The 21,375-nt window shown below is 40.9% G+C and overlaps 1 protein-coding gene across 12 annotated transcripts in view; it reads right to left on the bottom strand.

Moving 5' to 3' along the window:
* The window catches only part of dmd (dystrophin), a 360,279-nt gene that overhangs the window by 75,967 nt on the left and 262,937 nt on the right, over positions 1-21,375 (bottom strand). For all 12 annotated transcript variants that reach the window (XM_049569632.1, XM_049569640.1, XM_049569631.1 and 9 more), the window contains 15 exons: positions 20,830-21,000; positions 13,928-14,050; positions 13,335-13,507; positions 13,082-13,217; positions 8,331-8,506; positions 7,136-7,283; positions 6,562-6,687; positions 5,559-5,708; positions 5,254-5,352; positions 4,969-5,068; positions 4,299-4,468; positions 3,460-3,577; positions 2,346-2,557; positions 1,934-2,088; positions 354-543 (listed from right to left, as the gene is read on the bottom strand). In XM_049569632.1, coding sequence (XP_049425589.1) covers positions 354-543; positions 1,934-2,088; positions 2,346-2,557; positions 3,460-3,577; positions 4,299-4,468; positions 4,969-5,068; positions 5,254-5,352; positions 5,559-5,708; positions 6,562-6,687; positions 7,136-7,283; positions 8,331-8,506; positions 13,082-13,217; positions 13,335-13,507; positions 13,928-14,050; positions 20,830-21,000 — 2,247 coding nt within the window. The remainder of the gene's footprint in view (positions 1-353; positions 544-1,933; positions 2,089-2,345; positions 2,558-3,459; positions 3,578-4,298; positions 4,469-4,968; positions 5,069-5,253; positions 5,353-5,558; positions 5,709-6,561; positions 6,688-7,135; positions 7,284-8,330; positions 8,507-13,081; positions 13,218-13,334; positions 13,508-13,927; positions 14,051-20,829; positions 21,001-21,375) is intronic.

The following is a 21,375-nucleotide window of genomic DNA, read 5'->3' as shown; positions in this document are numbered from 1 at the left end:
AAACTTCAGAATGATTCAGCTTGGACTCACAATTAATTTACTGAATTCATCAATCTCCAGCAGAAGGTCAATAATTCCAAATGAGAAGCACATTACCACTGTGTTACAATGCAGCTGTTGCACGCACTGAATTCAGTCTATATTCATATGTGAATGTAATTTATGTTTGCTTCAACTAGCAAGCTGTCTGTGAAGGTCTTAGAATAAGATTAAAGCTGCAATGGAAATCAATGTTGTAATAACAAAATAAATAACCAGGTCACTCACTTACATTTTAATATGAGTGACCTGAAAACACCCCAGTGGAGCTGTGCACAGTCGGGAGAACAGGAATATATAACAGTGTGTCCTACCTTCCACTGTGCCAGCAGGTTCCTGGCTGCCTCTGGCTGCTCCTGCATTCTCTCCTTGTTGGTGGCGTCTATTAAGACGTTGCAGGTTGTCTCGGCCTCCGTCAGCCAGTTGAGGAACTTCTCCAGGTCGAGGTAGAAATGCTGCAGCAGCCTCAGAGCTGCCTCCAGAGCCGCCTCCCTGTCTGAAACGCTGGGGAAACACACGACAAAATACATGTTACCAACTAGCAGTTACAGTATGTGGAAAACGCAAAAACCTAACAACATTTTTATCCAAAATTCTGTATGCGACATTCACAGCATTTATACAGCAGCAAACCACTATTTGCTATATAAAGATATAGTGGAGTAATGGTATCCTGAGCAGAAAATGAGGTCACGCTAACTGTGTGTGTGTGTTGTTATCCAAGCTTCTTTGTGGTTTGTTGTGGTAAATCTGTCGAAACATGCGTGCAGATTAGTGCATATGTGTATCCCACTGGCTAGCTCATCACCGCTGCTTATACGCAGTTACTGCTGATATCGGGATGTTGTCATCGCTTGAGCATAGCGCCCACCCTCCGGTTCCCCCCATGGTTAACGCCATTACACTCCGTAAGTACTGTTGCCGTTGTTAAGTGCTGTTTATGGAGTTAGCACCGTTAGCTGCTAGCCACTGACTCAGTCACTTCTCTGTTGAGAACCATGTTAAGAAGACTCACTTTGAATATTGCACAGAGCGCCTTGTTTTTTTATGTATTTATTTTCAGGGTCAATATGATTCAAACACTGAAAATGTTACTTATATTTTCTTATTTATTTTTATTTTCTTCTGTTCTCAAAGACAGCAGCTTAAAAAGTTGCAGACAAACAATACAAAACCATGCAATGGATTAAACAATACTAAACGCAGATAAAAAAAAAAAGCTAAATTAAGGCTAATACATGTGTTAAGAAGAGATTTAGAAGTAATTCATTTCCCCTAACATTCACACAAAATTCTTGATATTGCCTGAGATATTAGTGCCACCAGTGTAATCCCTTTGCAGACTACTTCGAATGGATAAATCAGAAAACATGGAGGATTTTTTTTACCATCTCCGTACGTATATTAGCAAGATGCACACTGAGAAATAAGTTTGCAGAAATACAATGGACAAAATGAGTTTATAAATAAATACACCAATGACTCAACTGATGTATGGGCAGAAAACCTAACATGTGGAGGCACTGTTCTGGGATGCATTTATGAAATTAAACTCAATTTTTAAAGCTCAGATTGCCAGGCATTACAGACAGACTGTCACAGATATACAAAGCTGCATCATCTGCATAACATTGAATATAATTTCCATTTGCAGTCAAAGTAAAAATAAAAGTGGACTGAGCACAGTACTTCATTAAGTACAGTAAGGCAATTTGAACTGAGTGCAGCATCCCTACAATGAGCAACCTATACTTCAGTAGGGCACAGTATCAGTATCAAAAGCTTTCTTTCTTGTTTCTTAGGGGCTCACACCATATTGGTTGCTTTTTGAATTTGTCTTGTGTTCAAACAAGCTGTTGAATGGTGATTATTCCACAGTAGTGTGTGTCGTTACCGCCTGTTGATGTGTGTCCAGGTGGCCATCATGTTGTCGTTGACTTGGGTGACCTTGTGTGTGTCGTCATTGGCGTACAATGTCAGCAGCTTGTCGGCCAGTGCGTTGGTTTTGTCCACCTGACCTTGCCACTGCTGCAGCTCCTTCACAAAGAGCTGAGGAGGGAGGGAGAGTGAAGAAAGAAGAATTCCAATTTAAAATGTGATGATTCACTCTCAACGCCTAAATGTCCTTTGAGTCATCCCCAGTACAAATACAATCATATTTCTAAACCATCTGTTTATAAATCTCACATGCAAGGTGGAAAAAATGTGCAAATCTAAGTTTTGATTTTGTTAAGTAAAAATGCATAACATAAATATGAGCACAAACATCTTTAAGACATTCTTGCATAGTAGATGTTCAACTCAACCTTCAGTTCAGCATTTTGTTTCTTCAGTGCATCCATCGTGTACGTGATTTCCTGCCAGGACTCAAGCCTCTCACTGGCCTGCTTGATGTGATGATCCACTCCCTTCTTGGCATCCAGCCAGTCGGTTGAGTCCTGCAGCATGTTGTGGAGCTGCTTTGTCCTGTCGGAGAGTTTGGTCTGTGAGTCTTCCCAGTGAGTCTGAAGCCTGTCAACTGCAATGACAGAAAGAAACCAAACACCAAGCATTGTTTTTGCTTTGCTTTTTTAGAAAAAAGACACTGCTTTGCCTTTTTTGTTTGATTTTTATGCAGCATTGTCCCATTGCTGCCATGTAGTTTTTGATTACCACCACTGGAGGCTGCTGAATGTTTAAATTTCTTTATTTCGACACTGACTAACTTCATGTACTGAAATATAAACGTGCCACTCAAAATCTAAAAGGGATGAATCATAATAGGACACTACACATTGGACGTGCAGGTGGGTTGCGGGTGGCTGAAATAAAACATCATTGATGAGGAAAATATTACATTCTCTAAAATGTGAACATAGCAAAGAGCAGGGCAGAGCTGCTGTCAGACTCCCCGTTAAGAAAAGAAGCTGTGCACATTTATGCACAAGTGAAAACAGCTCGGGATCAGGTGTTATTTAGCTGCTCATTTACACATGCAGTCTTAGTAGTATGTTTATACACATCCTATGTGCTCCATGTGGGTGAAATCCTGTCAGTCTGCACAACATCAGATTTTGTTTTATAATGAATTATGCATTGCAATTTGTGTAAGTATATTTGTTGCACCAAGCCTTCCTTTTAGAAGGCCAAGAGTCAGACATGCTGCATACATTAGGATGTGACATATGTAAATCATATGCAGATAAGGTAGTGGTGTACCGCATGCTTGTTTCGACAGGTGACTTAGATTTATAAGTCTGGTATCAAATCAGCTCTCTTTTGTTATCTTGTTTTACCAATAACATGTGAATAGATATGGATATCTGTGTCATTGCTTTCATTTGCTTTAATTTCTGAGAGTCTGGAAAATGTCTGTGTGTGTGTGTGTGTGTGTGTGTGTGTGTGTGTGTGTGTGTGCGTGAGAGAGAGAGAGAGACATACTGCGTTCAGTGATAGCGTTGCGGGTCTCCTGGTTGCTGGTTTTGTTCTTCAGGTTCTGAGCTGCTGTGACTTGTCTCTCCAGGAGGGGGCGTCGCTGGTCCAGCTCCTGCAGAGACACCTAAAAATGCATAATCAATATTTGTAATTTGGTTTATTAACAGAATAATGAATGTTTTTAGCAGATACAAATATTCATCACACAGATACACACATCTGTGTACACACAGATGTAAACAGATATGATATATCTGTTGGCCCGGCCCTATTTTCACACAGCCCATTGAACTATTGAACACTGTGGCTGCTACACCTGCACAAATAAGACAAAAACATACTGTGTAATTCTCAAAGCTTCCGCAAAAATTGAAATGCACCCCTAATTGTGCTGCCAAGCAAATAGCATCTCAGTGCTCCTGTACTATTTGAATATATTCAAATAAGGTAATATGCATAAAAGAACAGCGCTATTAACCACACACAGTTACAGTGAAATTATTAGCATCTTAAGAGAGTTGGTGGTAACTGAAGTGCATTTGTACATGGTGTCAACATCCATACTTTCCAGTAATCATATTCATTGCCTGAAGTTTTGAGGAAAGCCTCTACACTTCGTCAGTCACATTTTTTTTTCTGACCGCCATTGTTTTGCCTGCTGTGTTCTTGGTGCAAAGGCAACACATATACTTGATAATTAAATCAGACCCTGAATCAGGACAGATAGCGTTTGCAAGTGATGCGCAATTCATGGTGCTGTCAGTAGCTGCAATCTTTGCGAATTTGCCCCACAGTGTTTTTTCTGCTGGTAATCTGGTTGGAACAGTAATCTCTGAGGACCTGACCTTGAGCCTGGTGATGTTATCGTTGATGTCGTCCAGGTCAGCCACCACCACACGCTTGTTCTGCACCATGTTATCCAGCATTGTCAGCCAATCAGTGAGCTCAGCCCAGGACTTGTTGAACTGAGCCAGCGCCGCAGATTCAGGCTGGGAACTTCCTGTCAGACTTTCATCTGACACACACACACACACACACACACACACACACACACACACACACACACAGAATGTTTATTTATTCATGTCCAGTTATAGACTGGGACTCTCCCTCTCTTTCTAGCTCATTTTCTGACTCAGTATAGAGGCTTCCAAGGTTTACTTGGATTTCGGGAGAGAGTTCCCACTGGAAAAAAATGCACATAAAGCCACAAGTAAACCTGCCAACAGACCAATGGGAGAGCCCTGTCTAGCTTTATCTTCCAGGACAATTTGCACAATAAAACCAAAGTACTGAGGGTTTATGAGTTGTTTTGTGTTTTAAACTCCATAAATCCCAAAAGTAAAAGGTGGGAAATGTTTATTACTGCAAGGTGTATTGCAACCTCCCCGTTAGCTTAGAGTACAGAATTATCTCTTAGCTCCAAAATATCATTATCTCTTAAACTCAGATCTCTCTAAAACACATGGAGGTACACACTGACTGACACACCCACTGAAGAAAATTAAGTCTTACTGGCTTTTTTGGCAACTAGCAGAGCAGCTGTCCTCTCCCTATGCTGCCGCAGCAGCTCCAGGATCACAGTCCAGTCTTCTCTTAGCTTGACATACTTCATCTGTTACAACACACACACAGAGTCACAGTCAGTGTTGAGAAATATGAGTTTAAAGATAACTGAGTAACACAGATGCAATCAAAGGCTTTTATTTTGATATGGCAACTTTAGGTGGGGAATATGAAAAAGCACATATGTCTGATATATGCGAGATAAATCACTGACAGCTTGTTTGATTTTCTCACCTTGTCTGGTTGGCTGGGAGGACTGTCCCTGTACAAGTGATCGGCTCGCTGCAAAACTGACTCCACTTCTGGCTTCTTCACTTGCACTTCCTCACCAAGCTGCAGCCAGCAATAAATGGAGAGGCAACACAAATGTAAAATATAGCATGTAAAAGATTTTATTCAAAGGGATGGACATTTACTTTCTGCATTACTGCACCATTTGTGCAATATATGTAATGCCATTCATACTCATTTCGGTCAGTTTGGGCTTTAACCCTATGGTAATTAAGGGAAAATAGTGTGTAAGTGTGCTTGTGTCTTACCCTGGGTGGTGGCTCCTCTGGGCTGTGCTCTAGCTTGGTTCGGGTGGTGGACGCCCAGCCTGACAGGTCGTCCAGCTGACCCTCAAACTTCTCCAGCTCCCTCAGCAGACCCTCAATCTCCAGCTGACGCTCAGGCAGAGCCTTGGACACCTAAACAAAGACAGGCTGTGATTTATTCAGGTGCATTACACTCTTCACAGTCGACAATGACTAAGGATAGTTTGGCTTTGGTTGACTCATGACTCATAATTGTTGTGATATTTCAGGTATGACTTGTAATATCAAACCCATTGTCGTGAGGAGTGCTATTCAGCTTGTGAAAACAGTTGTATAACATCTCCTATGGCTCTGGATAGTTGCCAAGTCTGAGAAAATTGGCTGTGGTCTTTGTGGTGTGTTCAGGTGCAACTTTTTAGCCAAGACACTGGTGACGCGAAGCTGCGCAACATTTGGCCTTCATCACTGCTAATTCTCAGATGTCGGTTCTCTGAAGGTGGACTTTACTATGCATGGAGGGTTTAATCAAGTTTTTTTGGAGCTTGACCCATACAAGGGAGTCAGATAAGGACATCACTGCTGCCTCAATTCACATTCCCCACAGAGTGCAATTAAGAAGCTGACTGAAAAAATACATTATTGGGACCTTTAATATGGTATCTTGTTTGCACATCAAGCAGACACAGAGTAACATTATCCATCGATCGGAGTGGTGCTTGTGTCCACCCGATGATGTAAACCCAATATTCACTCTCTTTTTAGCTCTGTTTTTGGTGTACATGAGCTCCTGGGAAAAATCTATTTTGCTGCTTAATGCTCCACTGGCCAAATATTCACCAGCTATTTTTTAAATGTGTTTGTCAGATGTTTGGTGCTGCTACAGACAGCATTATGCACCGAGTATGATTTTACAGCCTAGTGCAGCTTTGTTCTGACCAGAGCAGATGAATATTTACAAATCAGTAGTGTGTTGTTGGCTGTGGTGTTCACAGTGGCGGCTGCTGACCTGAGCCCAGCGAGCGTTGATGATCCTGATGTCTTTCTGTCTGTCAGCAGGAAGTGTTATCTGTTTGTGTCTGGAGTTCAGATCCTCCATCGCTGCCTTCTTGGCAGGAAGCTCCTCCACACGTGCCTGACACACACACACACACACACACACACACACACACACACACACACAAGTCTTACAGGCTGAATTTAATAAGACATCACTGCAGCAGCTCAATGTAGGACACACGCTCTTTCAATCTAATTATGTAAACTCACACAACCAAATACACACACGCACACATACACACAAACAATAAAGTGTTTTCAAGGTTGAATTTCAGAATGAAACATTATAGCATCTCATTGGAAACCATAATACCCTCAATTAAAACAAACCAACACACACACATAAGCACATGCAAATGTTCTTTTAACGCTAGGTGTAATAATAAAGAACCCGTATCTCATTTACACTGTGATAGCAGCTAAATGAAATTACACTGATCAACACACACCCACACAGGTACACAGCCACACACAGAGAGAGCTCAGAGGCTCATTAAAACTGCTGTGTTGTGTCTGTAGGGTACCTGGACTTTGCCCAGCGTGTCTCTGATGTGCTGTGGCTCTGCAGGCTGCAGAGGGATGGCCAGGACACCGTCCGCTTTGTCCAGCCAACCCAGCATGGAGCCCATGTTCTCCTGCAGCTCTGCAGTTGCTGTGCGCGCCTCTGCGGACCTGCAGAGAGTGGAGAGAAAAAGAGGAAAGGGTGAGACAGGGATGCCCCCATGGAGCAAAGTCCTAATGGCTCAGCTTGATAAGGCCCACAAAAGAGTGGGTCTCACTTTCAGACTGTGAGTTAAACAAAAGCAATTTAACTAAAATAAATTCAACACAGATAATAAACTATACCTTCCTGTTCTATGGCTTAGTTCTCCTCTATATGAAATTATTGTTTCTTTAAATTTCAATTAAGTTAACCAGTTAATTTTGTCGTGGCTGCACTATGCAGCATTGTTCTGAAGAGTGGGCCCACATTTCGTTTGTGTTGTGCACCCACATGAGGACGCACATGCATGTGCACAAACAATGGGCAACAAGTTCCAGATTCCTGCCAATGGTTTACACTATACTAACGATCTACAGGTGGCTGTTATGGGCCAAGAAAGCAGCAATGTGCCAACTAAAGGCATTGAAGAAGACTACTTGTAAACAATGTAAGTTTCAAACTTTTAAAGGGGGACTAGAACTGATTTCACATCAGCAGGTGTCTCCAGGTGTTTGGGAGTAGTGCAGCAGGCTTGACAATGAAAAACAATGTGTAGAATAAAAAAGAAAGTATCTCCTTTTCTGCTGCATTGATCTGGATCCTTTAAAAAAATCCATCATTCACAAAACACAAAAGTCCATCATGAGTGTGTTATAGAAGGGCAATGCTAAATCGGTAGAGGACAATCATTTACAACACTACTGCAGAACTGTTTGTAACCAGTGTGTGTGTTTGGATAAGGAGGCAGCCTGCGAGAGCGGGTGCTGAGGTAAGCTCAATATTCTATATTGTTAGTCCACACTACAACTGGCTCACAATAAATAACTCCCTCTGTATCAGTTCCATCCTGATTCTGCCCACTGTGAACTCTCAGATACAAGCAAAAATACCAAAAAGTGCCTATTACATGACCCACACAGACAAATTAAAGAAAGTATTCCATGAGAGAGGGGGATTTTGAAAGTGAGACAAACACGGATTATCCATGACCAGCAATCACACATACACACACACACCTCCTCTTGCGCTCATTCAGCTGCTGGCAGACGTTGGCCCAGCGAGTGTTGAGGAATTTGAGCTGCGTTCGGAGCTGTGAGGCATCATCTGGTGTGCTCAACTGGCTGATGTCCTCTCCTGCAGAGTTCACTCTGCTCAACACCACTTCCTGTAGAGGTATGGCCTCCGTCAGGTCCTGCAACCACACACACACAATGAATGATTAGCTTTTTCATTATTTGATTTGAGTGTTTACACTGTAGGACTTATTTTAAGGTTAAGGCTCATGCTAGGAACAGACTACATATTTGTGTCAGTGTCACAATGACAACTGTGTCAGACTAGAGGATTATAGAGTCACAAATTCTTGCCGTGACTTAGCCAGGAGACTTGACTGCAAAGACTGCAAATTGGTCCCTGAACCAATAAAAGCTTGTCATCTTTCATGAAGGAGATGCTAGGAGCTGAATTCCAAGAACAATAAAGTAACCAAACAGTGGCAGTGTGTATGATGCTGGCTGTGTTTGGAAAAGCCCAAGAAAAAGAATGAAAAAATGACTGAAATTACAGCCAGGAGGTGGTAATCTTAGTTAGCTTAGCATAAAGACCTATAACAGGGGAAACAGCTTGCCTGGTTTGGTCCAAATGTCAAAAATTAATTAACCTGTTACATCTTGTTTTGATTAAACCGACATAAACGGAGAGGTTAAAGTCACATTAAAGTGACAATCTGTGGTTTTATTGGGAGCTACATACTGGAACTTCTTGTTGACCTGGCCAGTGGTTAAGCTAAGCTAATCGTCCACAGGCTTTATATTTAGTGCAGAGACATACAGTGGTGGAAAAAAGTTTTCGGACACCCCGTGCATTTGTGAAATAATGCATTAAGAATCACTCTTAGGTCTTCAAGTGCAATTTTTTTTTAGTACAGTCACAGCCAAAATACTAAATAAATCCTAAAAAAGCCATTAAAAACTTAAAATTGATTGGTTCCATAAAAATACATAAGAAATTTTGAGTATTGGGTCATTTTGGTACCAGTGATGAAGGTCGTTCTTTTTATTAAAAGACACAATTTTTGTTGCCAAGCTTCATGTCTACATAAAGCCAGCACATTTGAAAGTTCTTCAGACACAAAAATGGCTAAAACAAGGAACCTAACGCAGGAAACACACCTGAAGATAAAGATTCTCAGCCAGGAAGGGTACAGCTGCCGCCAGATAGCCAGGAAGTGCAGATGCAGTCCTTCAGCAGTTGGATACACTCTGCAGAAATACAGACGAACCAACAGCTTGGAAGACAAACCAAGATCTGGGCGTCCAAGGGTTTCTTCAGCAAGAAATGACCGCATCCTGATCCGCATGTGCAGGCAAAACCGCTGAATGACATCACAGGAGCTTCAGCAGCAGTGGTCAAACCAAACTGGTGTCCAGTGTTCCACCCGCACTGTAAGTGGCCGACTTTTAGATCATGGCTTAAGGTCCTACAAGGCTATCAAGAAGCCCCTGATCAATAAAAGACAGAGGTTAGCTCGGCGTCGTTGGGCCCAGGCACACAAGAACTGGACAGCCAGGAATTGGAAGAAGATTTTGTGGTCAGATGAGTCCAGTTTCCAGCTTTATCTTCCTCCTACTAATGTGAGGGTACGCAGAAGGCCAGGCGAAGCATTATCTCCAGCATGTACAGTACCTACTGTTAAGCATGGTGGAGGCAGTATCATGGTTTGGGGATGCATGAGTGCTGCTGGTGTTGGTTATCTCACTGTCTGTGATGGCACATTGAACTCTACCAAGTATTGTACCATTCTCGAAACCCACACGTTCCCTTCTGCGCGTGTACTATTCCGTCGAGGTAAAAACTGGATGTTTCAACAAGATAATGCCCCTTGCCACACATCCAAGGCCAGTAGAACTTGGCTGCAGGAGCACAGTATCCAGGTCTTAGAGTGGCCAGCTCAATCCCCGGACATGAGCCCCATTGAAAATCTGTGGTGGATTATCAAAAGGTCTGTTTCAAAGCATAAACCAAAGAATTTAGAAGAATTAAAAGCAGTAATTCAAGAAGAATGGGACAAGATTACCCCTCAACAGTGTGAAAGGCTCGTGGGGAACATGCCAGCCAGGAGTAGAGCTCTACTACGTGCCAGTGACAGGACTACTAAATATTAATTTGATGATGTGATGGTTTATTTATTTTTTGTTCAGTTTTGAACACATTCTCTGTTATTTGTTGACTTTGATACCGACAATGTTGAGAACTGACATATTGAAACTGTCAAGAATTTAGTTTTGTTAGTTTTTCTTGTAAACAATAAACAAAAAAATATAATTTGTATTTGTTTGTATCTGTCTAATGCAGCCACACCTTTTGAAACACAAAAAAGATTTTTCCACAAATATTTCATGAGATTGTGTAAAATTTTAAGGGTGTCCGAAAACTTTTTTCCACCACTGTAAGATTGATATCATTCTTCTCATCAAAATCTGGCAAGAAATACAATAAACTTGTTTCCCAAAACCTTGAATTATGCCTTTAAATGCTCTTAAGTACTAAAAAAACCTTTTTATTTTAAATAAACCAACCATTTAAGGTTAGGGTAAGTCTCCACAAGTTAATATAATTCAATACAATGCCCCCCATAAATGTATCAGTGCCAATTCTATGTCTGAGTGTGTGTTAGTACACTTGGGGATCAGGATTGGTTCAGGTGGCAGCTTGTGATTTAAGGTACCAGATGGTTCTCTGTCTCTCTCTCTCACACACACACACACACACACACACACACACACACACACACACACACACATGCGCACACACACACACACTCACACACACACACACACAGAGACACACACAGGTTGGTACTTGAGTGGCACTTGGACACTGTATCCTCATCTGTGCAGGTGGACATTGAGAGCTGATCAATGCAGCCCAAAGTGGACTGGGCATATCTGATGATGCAAACACACACACACACACGCATAACAATGCCTCATATCCAAGGTTGAGTGCATCAGTTTAACCGCCGCGACTCAAACTAAAAGTCAACTCAGCAGCACATCTGTGAAAACAACGGCTCGTACGTTTCTACTCTGTGAATCTGATTCCTCATACATTATTCATCTAAGTCATGGTGGTGATGTAAAAGCCTATTGTTCTACGCTGGTATTAAATTGCTTTTCATAATCCTTCAATTTCAGTTTTTTGGGGTTGATGTAACATTGAAATGTCAAATTTGATGACATAATATTGTTACATAAGGTCTAAAAAAGGAAAGAGTTCTGTTTGTATTGAGGCTGACTGCACTGTCAGACACTCACTGCCTTTTCCTCTTGACAACTGCCATCTGTGTGCCAGCATGTGTGTATAAATGTGTGTGCTACTGACCACACACAGAAACTAAACGTGTTGTGGTGATGTCATATCATTTCACATCTTTTTTTGGCATGTTATTTTAGGTGTTGTTGTGTCATGCAATATCAAAAAAATGTCCATCAATATCTTGACATGTCATGTTTCATCACGTCATGCTATCAGAGGAGGGTAGTAATGAGTCGACACTTTACTCCATTTCATGTGGATAGAGTTAGCACACCACTCGGTCCCCCTCAAGGATGTTGCAATGGCAAAACTGCAGCAATTAACACAAACTCAAGCCACCCCTGTGAATTTTTTACAACCTTGCAATTTTGTTCAATCACTGTGAGTCAACCAATCACTGTGTTTATTTTGCAAATTTGACCAGATGCTGACATATTCATACTGTTTTATACATTATTTACTATAAATGTGTACCCTTGTACTTCTTGTTAGATGGTTTTAAACACCTCAACAATTTTTCAAAAGATTGCCATAAAATGTTGCACACACATTCATGCTCCCCTCAGGGTGAACTCCACTCATAAACCCTTTGGTCTCTGCGTATCCCTCTGCCCTCAGATTCATCTGTGGGGATAATTATTGAACTCACCATTGTACCTTGAGTAACAAGGTTGGGTGGTTCTCTCTGGCAGAGGCGCGTGACATGCACTGGCATCTCTTAGTTTATAAAGCCATTGTTGGAGATTTGCCACCTTATATCACCTCATTATTGCACTGAACCTCTGGCCCTTAGCGCTCCAGTGATTGGCTTACACTTAAAGTTCCCAGAGCTTTTAGCTTCTACGCCCCATACACATGCACGCCCTACAGTGTACTTAAATTAAAAATCATTGGTACCCATTGGTCAATTTAAATCCCTAACAACCAATCATTTCACTCCATCTGCAGTTGAATTTCTTGTAATTATTTTGTATTTATCATGTACAGGAGATTATAATGTGATGTTGCACACAAATAGACCATACATTCACTGTGATGACACATTTTGTTATCATGTGTGCCAAATTATGTCTTGATATGTCATGTTAGGCCATGATATGTCACATCTTGTCAGGTCATGTCATGTGCTATTTCATCATACTGTGGCAGGGAATTTGTATAATCAGTTTGGGCAGAAAACTAAGAAAAAGAAAGATGAAAGTGCCGACAGAAGCAGTCTGGACTTGTGTGCTTTGCTCAAGGGCACTTCGGCTGTGTTGGTGGACACTGGAGACGAAATATGACTCAGACTCAGCTGGAATAGACTCAGCAGCTTTCTGGGTACAATTAGCCTTGTGTGTGCAAACATTTTCTTTATATCTGTACAGAAATGCCTGTGTCTCTGGTTAAGTGTGTGTGTGTGTGTGTGTGTGTGTGTGTGTGTGTGTGTGTGTGTGTGTGTGTGTGTTACCCTGAGGTGCTGTCTCTGTCCTGCTGGGTCACTCTCAGCCAGTTTCAAAGTGTTCTCAGCATCATTCAGCCACTCCTCCATCGCCTTCTGATCTGAAACAAACTTCTGCCACTTGGAGTTGCAATCCTGCCAACGCCTTGATGTGCGCACACACAGACACACAAACACACAGAGATTTTCAATCAAAGGTAGGCACAAAATGAGTCAATAGTCATGCAATCATGTACAGTACATCCCTCTAGCCCCTCCTTACTTGAGTCTGTCCTGGTAGAGCTTGTTCAGTTTGTCCCAGTTGGTATTGAGGAGGGTGGCTGTCTCCTGGATCCTTTGACCTTCCAGAGGCCGAGCCCCAGACACCATCTCCTCTTTGCGGGCCAACGCTCCCTCCACTGGGCCTCGCAACTTGTCGATGCTCCCCTTCACGTCCTGTGTGGTTGGTGGAATTTGTTACCTTTGGACAGAGCCAGGCTACCTGTTTCCCCCTGCTTCCAGTCTTGCTATGCTAAGCTAAGATAGCTGGCAGACATTAGATTGGTATCAGTCTTCTTATCTAACTGCCAGAAAGCAAATTCGCATGTTTCCGAAAATGTCAAACTATTTATTTGAACGTGCATTTAGTTCACAGTCTCTCTCTTATCAGCATCAAAGCCCAGTATCTCACCCTCTCTCTATCAGCAGTGAAGACCTGACTGTGCTTCCTCTCACCACATACTGTACTGTACTTTGGTTATTTCTTAAGTCGGGATATTTCACGAACAACAAAATAATTTAAAAATTAGCTGTACATGACATTATTTCCTGAGAAATGTTGTCTAGTCCTCTCAGAAACACCAAAGCAGTGCTGACCTTCAGGCAGTGCTCTTGCTGAGGCAGGTTATAATAAGCTGCGGACCAGTATTCAGGAGAGTTCAGCTTGAAGTCCGTCTCTGACACCGAACGCAGCAACGCCTGCAGCTCTGTTAGGTAGTCCTGGACACCCACACACAAACACACACACACGCAAAGGAGGATGTAAGCACCAACACACAAAGTAGAGAGGTGGATCAGAAAAAAAAAATATTAAGACTTCATACAAAAAAACGAAGTATTCCAAATCATGCGTGTTAATCTCTCTAATCAGGCAACATATAATGGCTAGCTTAATGGGGAAAAATATTTGGATTTTCAAGAAACTTATCTGGAGCTTAAATTGTTAAATAAGTTTACTGGACATCACTGAATTTCCACATTAGAAGTAATTCTAAAATACATGACGTCAATCTCAATCAGATCGATAGAGGACACATTTTCATGATATAAAAAACCTATATTAATTAATTATTGTCGATACATTTTTGATGATGAATTCTAAACTCTGACAAATGAAGCACCAGATTGTTTCAAGGCCATCGGATACCGTGTGACCTTTCACAAACTCCTCTCCAAACACATTACTAATCCCTATTGTATATCATGATCATATTAACTCAACTTTAATTTATTTAAGCCTTTGGTTATAAAGCAACTCTTAAAACAGCAATTGAAAGAAAAATTTGTATTTCCTCTGACCATGACACACAATACTCAACATGGCAAATGAAACTACCTCTACCACTGATTGTCTTCTGCAGAGGTACCGGGGCACTAACACTCAGCTCTGTCCATTTCACCTCGTTGTCACCTGGGCAATCACTTCTCTCGTTAAATTATCCCAAAATAAAATGCACAAATTGGTATTATTAGCATCCTTCCTTTGCTTTTGCCTGGTGTGGCAGTAAGAGTCTCTGTAACAGGTGGGGTGGATTGCACAAGCTGATTCACACACTAGCTGGGGGTACAGCTGTTCAGTCTAGCGGCTCCCTAATTTTTTGGCAGGAAAGAAATAGCTCGGAATCACCTGAGATTCAGTGTTGCACTTCCATAAAGTTTGAGGACCCAAAGAAAAACAGAATGGTCAAAACTGAGACAGCAGAGACCAAGATATACTGATTTTTGGTCCTTAGTGAGGGTCAGACACTAAAAACCTACATTTCCCACAATGCAACTTGACAGCATCTTTCGTTAAACTCTCCCAGCCTGAAGAAAGCCTACTTTCAAACTCCATACCCAGGTTTGTAACGCATGTAGTTGCCATATGAAGTGAAATGGAAGACCAGAGTTTAGTATGTCCCAGTTTCCCTGCTGACTATATTAGCATTGTGTCTGCTGCAGACAGAGAGTTGTGTCACACTGGGTTTCAGCTGGGTGAAATACAAAGAGTAGTGGTGCAGGTATTAAGGGAATAACTTGCTATTTTCCTGAGGGCTAGATAAGAAGATCAATACCACTAGCATGTCTTTGCATTAAATATGAAGCTAGAGCATGTAGCCAGTTAGCTTAGCTTAGCTTAGCACATCTCTTTAGTTTTTGTTTGGATAAAACAAGTAACATGTTACAGGTTAATTTGAGACTTTTTTTATAACTATGGCCAGGTCAACAGTATACTAAATGTTTCCACTGCCTTAAGCCTTTATGCTAAATTAAGCTAAGTGGCTTCAGCTTCATATTCAGTGGTTTTGATTTCCTCATCCAAGTCTCTGCAAAAAAAGTGAGTCATTATTCCCTTAACTTTTATAGTAATCCTCCAAACTAATCTGTTAATATTTAACTCACTGCTACAACATCTGTTCTTTAACTGGTTAAGGAAAAGCTACTAAATTGACTTTGTGCTTAAGTTGTTTTGTCAATGACAATCCAAAAGAGTTCATGAAGACATCTACAATTCCATGAACAATAGTGCCATGTGATCTGATCAGCTACTAAATTGATGATTGTTAGGTGGTTAAAGGAGAAGTTCACATTTTTTCACATCTGTCTTAAAACAACACTCACATGCCCGTATGTGCAATGAAAGCTACTACTTTACCCAAGTACTGTACTTGAAGGGACTGTTTAGCCCCAAATCATAAGTCCATATTTTTCCTCCTACCTTAAGTGCTATGTACCAGTCTAGACTGTTTTGGTGTGAGTGGCTGAGTGCTGGAGATATCGGTCGTAGAGATGTCTGTCTGTCTATAATGGAACTATATGGCAAAAAAATACATTTAAAAAACTCAACAGCAATGTCTCTTACCGGACATCATGACCAAGTTACTCAAGGTAATCTGCAGACCTTGTTGTGAGCAGTTTCATGTAGGAACTATATTCTTTCACCCAAACTACACCCACCAACCATGTCACTGCATGGAGATACAGCTGGCAGGTGTAGTTCAGTTGAAAGAAAGCGAAGTTTCATGAAGTTCCTTCATGAAACGCTCACAAGCTAGTGAGTGAGTGAGTGAGTAACTGGGTCATGACTTCGAGAAAGAAACATTGCAGTTGACTTTTTTGAAACACCACAAGCTGAGTGCCATCAAGTTCTCTTATACTAGAGAGGAGGCAGGCATCTCGACGGCCAAAATCTCCAACACTCGGCAACTCACACCAAAATAATCTAGACTGATAAACAGCACTACAGTCAAGGGGAGAAAAAGGTATTTTTGATTTGGGGGTGAACTGTCCCTTTAAGTATAATTCTGAGTATTTGTACTTTAATTTAATGTATCTATGTTCTGCTGCTTTATATTTTTACTGCACTATAATTATCTGGTGTTACTTGTTACTTTGCAAATTAACATTTTACGTACAAATGATGCTGTATGATACATTGTTACAACCCAACAGTCAACAAAGTAGTTAATATTTGTTACACCTAAAGCTACAACAGGAAAATGCTGTTAACATGTGAATGCTTCAATAATAATGATCCAGCAACTTAATGATCTAACTCTGATATGGTGCATTCTGCTGTATAACAAGTACTTTAATGTTTTACTTTTGCTCAAGAGAGTACTTATAAGAGCAAGGGTGTCTTCTTGCTTCTGAGTTTGACTTTTATGAGAAGAAAACTGTAATTTCTTCTGTAAAAGTTACATAATCTGCATTTGAGTAAAGGATTTAAAAATGTCTCATATAAAAAGTAAAGTACCAAATGCCATTTTTTGTTGCTATCCCTCCACTGCAGCTGAGTAAATAAGTAATGTCTGTGGAAACACAAGGACAGAATTTGGTACCAAACAGGACGTAACTCCAATAATTCCCACTCAATTATTTATCTACTACATCTGAATTTTTACACAGATCTGGGGCTGTGGATTTTGTCCCCCATCTCTTACACTTAAGTTAAAGAAGGGACAGCCAGTATGGACAGGAGGAATGAACACAGTTACCAATTTTTCCTTTAACATACATACGGATGCCTGAGTACTGTTTAATAAATATGTGAACTAATCCTTTAACATTATTGGGAAAGACTGCTAATATAATACTTTTTTTTCTTTTAAGTGTTGGGGTGTCACTCAGCGATTTAACCCAGTGTGACAAACTCACACATTATCTCTCACTGAATTCATCACATCCATAGTAAAGGCCCAAACCTCACACGCATAGACCCACCTGCTCACACATTTAATGTTTCGTGTGGAGCCTTTTTTGACATTGTGTGCATGTGTTTGTGATTTCAATCTGTGTTGCTGAGATATGAGAGCAGAGCAGATCCAGGCGATGAGAAGGAGAGGCTTTAAGTAGCATGTCTCAGAAAAGACATCCTCAATTTAAATAAAATTGGCAGGGAAACAATAAAGAGGCCTGTTACTGTGTGGGAATTAGATTTAGTTCCCAGGTTAGTTGGTCAGAAATGTCTCACTTTCAAGAGAAAGTTTGGCTCAAGCAGTTATTCTCGTCTTGTTTAGATGTCTTTGTCTAGACTGCCAGCAAATTCTGACTCCTTCCCAGCATTTTAAAACTGGACCAGCGTAGGTGGGCATTTTTTGGAAATGCCTGATGTCGCCACTCTTTCAGATACAAAACCTGTTTTGACCAAAATAATACTAAGCCAGGAAATATTAGAAAACTCAAAATAGCTCCTACTCTCATAATCTGGTCTGCTCTTCTCTTTCTTCTCAACCACTTGGACTGAATACACATCTGCACTATTTGTTTTTAGTAAAACCGTTGTGCGAGAATATGCAGCAAAACTGTAGCGTCTGACTTAACAGTATGCTACATGTCATGATTCACTGCTGCTCAGGCACTGAGACGAGATGAAAATGACTAAGGGCTCTATTTTGGTGCTGGCGTGCAGTTAGGTGTGGCACAGCAAGGTGGCCTCTTACTGGGGTGCACTGAGGCTGTTGCTTCGTCTTATACTCGGTTCTGTATTTTTATTATGACTGCTAATCCAGCAACGCACTGCAGCCTTGGTACCAATGATGACTGTTGACCATCTTGAAGCAGATCAGAGAGTACTGCAATGTTTTTGTCACTCATTTGCAATTTCAGTCTATTTTGTTCATGTAAAAGTTTCAAATCTTACAGGACTGAACTCACAAAAGTTGAAACTTCTTGTTTGATTTCTGAGGCTCAAAAACTGCTGGAAAAGCAGGGACAGAGTCGGTGAAAAGCACCCAGATTCAGTGGCTCAAATGCCACTGGGAAACAAGGTGACATGCCAGAAATTACGCCCAGGTTTGCTGCCACAAACGCTCCTGGGAAACGTGACACATAAACCATCAAATTACGTCACTTTAGAAACATTGATATGATACATATAAAATGTGCAAATGTAACTTATTTGAGGTTTGCAGAGACATATAGTGTTAACATTTTCTTTTGGGACTAGGCTGCAAGTGAAGTGCATGTGTATTACATAAGTTGTGATGCTGCAGTCCATGGGAAAGGAAGTGCACCAATTACTGCTCAAGAGTCCTTAAGCAATGCACCAAAGTTCCTAAACAACTCGAGTGGAGCAGCTTAGAGGCCTTACTGTATCACACTGGAGCACATCATCACTGAGAAACAGTGAGTGTGTTCAGTCTGCAGTCTCTTGGGACACAAAGATAACACTAAATATGAGCTCATGATTTCTCTCAGTGCATCCAAAGAAATGCTGAAGTCTGAACCCTGACAGTTCAGATGTGTATTCGTCCAAGCTGGTAGCATGTGGTGTAAGTGTCCGTGAGTTGATTTATGTAGTTGGTTGACAGGATACATACATCTTCAGTGATTGGCAGATCAGGGAACTGCAAGGGTGTAATGTGATTGGTTGGCAGGAGGCAGCATGCGGTGACACAGAGCCAGACAGAGCAACCAATGAGATTCAGACATGTGAGCGTGCTTCACATGTATACATAGGACATGTTAATGAGTATGCAGCAAAGAAAAACAAAAAAAGCAACTCACATTTTATTTTCCAGGGAATAGTCTAATTCTGACTTAAATCTTAAGTATCTTTTTAAGGTAACTGGGGGCTAACAGTATTTGATGTACGTCACTAATAGTTAAGGAGTTAGGATAAGTCTGGTGATATCCAATGTTTCTCTTATTGTCAACAAATCTTATGAGACCAACAGTGAATGTATGTAATACAAGCATTGTGTGTGTATCAAAGCCTGATATATCTTCTTCCTATGTGCCGTAGAGCTCCACTCTTGTTTAAAACTAATAAAAACACATCAATGAGCCACTCTACTGAGTGATGTTCCTCCATACCATGAACACACACACTGTAGTTTATTTAACTCAATCCCACATACACATGTTGCCCTAAATACTCACAAAAGCACCAAATGTGGATTAATCCGCAGTTCAAAACAGTCTCCAAGTAAGCACAATTTTCTCCTGTCTGGGTAACGGATAGAAGTTAAGACATTAAAACATTGTTGGGTTTTGGTGTTTTAATGGGATTTGCTGACAAAAAGAAAATATAGACTATAGAATAACACCAGACTTTGACCTTTACGTAAGACATTTATTGCTATAGATTAGAGATACTCAATTTACGGCCCATGGGCCAGATTTGGCCTGCGGTAGGGTGCCAGCTGTCCTGACGATCATTTTCAAATTCACAATTAAAATAAACTGATTCACACAGGGATTTGTTTTGTAAAGAAAGTGCCTGAAGTGCATGAAACACGTCCAAATACAGCTTCTTTATCTATTAAAAAAAAAAAAGTTCCGGAGGACCCCCCCCCAGCAGACGAAGAAAAATAAGGAACAGGCGATTCATTTCTTATATACACTGACTATTATTAATGTTTGTTTATTAACTGGCCCCTGGCCGTCTGTCATTATGCAAAAGTTGCCTCCGGGCAAAGCAAGTTAAGCATCCCTGCTATAGAAGAATGTAGAGAAATGTCTTCTTCAGCTAACTTAATTCGAGTATATTCCCTACATTTTGCAAAATACACTTATTAACTTGCTCTTAAGATAGATAATAGAGAAGATGAATGGTATGAATCTTTTAATTTAAGTGTTGCCAAGATAGCCAATAGATGTTATTCCCAAAATGGGATGACAGGTGTTGGCATCATTATTAGCCTGCACTCAGCTCAGAAATGAAACTGCACAGTTAATTAGAATACACATTGACTGTTGATGGAGCCATAATTGTTTTTTGTTGCACTATTTTGGTGGCTTTAGGATTCTATAACTATTTATAAACAGCCTGCTGCAGATTGCATACCACATTTCAAATGGGATTCAGTAAAGATAGTTGTTATTAGAAGCTTTTCAAGCAAGTCTCATGCTAATAGTTAGTGAAATCAACTGTTAGACCTGCTTAGAACGTCTCACACACTGTCTATCAAATGTTTAGATCTCAGAGAGTAGTATTAGTATTATGAACTGGTCTGATTAGTATAGTTTTTTCTGTTAGTACTGTAGACATAGAAGTCGTGCCTACTGAAACTCACACATTGTCTTTTGAAGGGTATGAACTTGCCCTCCACCTCAACCCAGCGTGTGTTGAGCTGGAGTTGGCGGGGCTCCACTAGATTGGCGGCTCCAGCTTCTGAGAGCTGATTGGCTAAGCCCTGCACCTCCTTAAGCTCCTCCTTCTTCTTGTCGAACTCTGAGCCAATTTCCTATTGGACGAAATCAACCAGGAGGTCACTCGCTATTGGCTGAACCCGGGGGGAGTGAGCACAGAGAGGCATGTGGATGTCAAATAATACACATTCATACACGCACACATACACTGACAATTAATACATAATAAAAATAATAAAACATTAATTTACTCACTAGCACACACTCAGACCAAGACACAACACATTAATAAAAGAGACAAGATATCATGTTTGTAAGTGTCAAACATACACAGCGGATTCATACTGTATGATAGTATCTCCATTTCAACAATCCTTAGAAAATCATGACGTGGTGCTATAAGTAGGAGGCGCACACTGCCTTCAGACTTTATTTACATTGAGAAGGAGTACAATCACTGGCCTTTTAAA

This window comes from Epinephelus fuscoguttatus, linkage group LG24 (assembly GCF_011397635.1).
Source record: "Epinephelus fuscoguttatus linkage group LG24, E.fuscoguttatus.final_Chr_v1".
In the NCBI taxonomy this organism is placed as follows: domain Eukaryota; kingdom Metazoa; phylum Chordata; class Actinopteri; order Perciformes; family Serranidae; genus Epinephelus; species Epinephelus fuscoguttatus.
The sequence above is the reverse complement of the archived record's forward strand: the minus strand, read 5'-3'. Positions and strand labels throughout refer to the sequence as shown.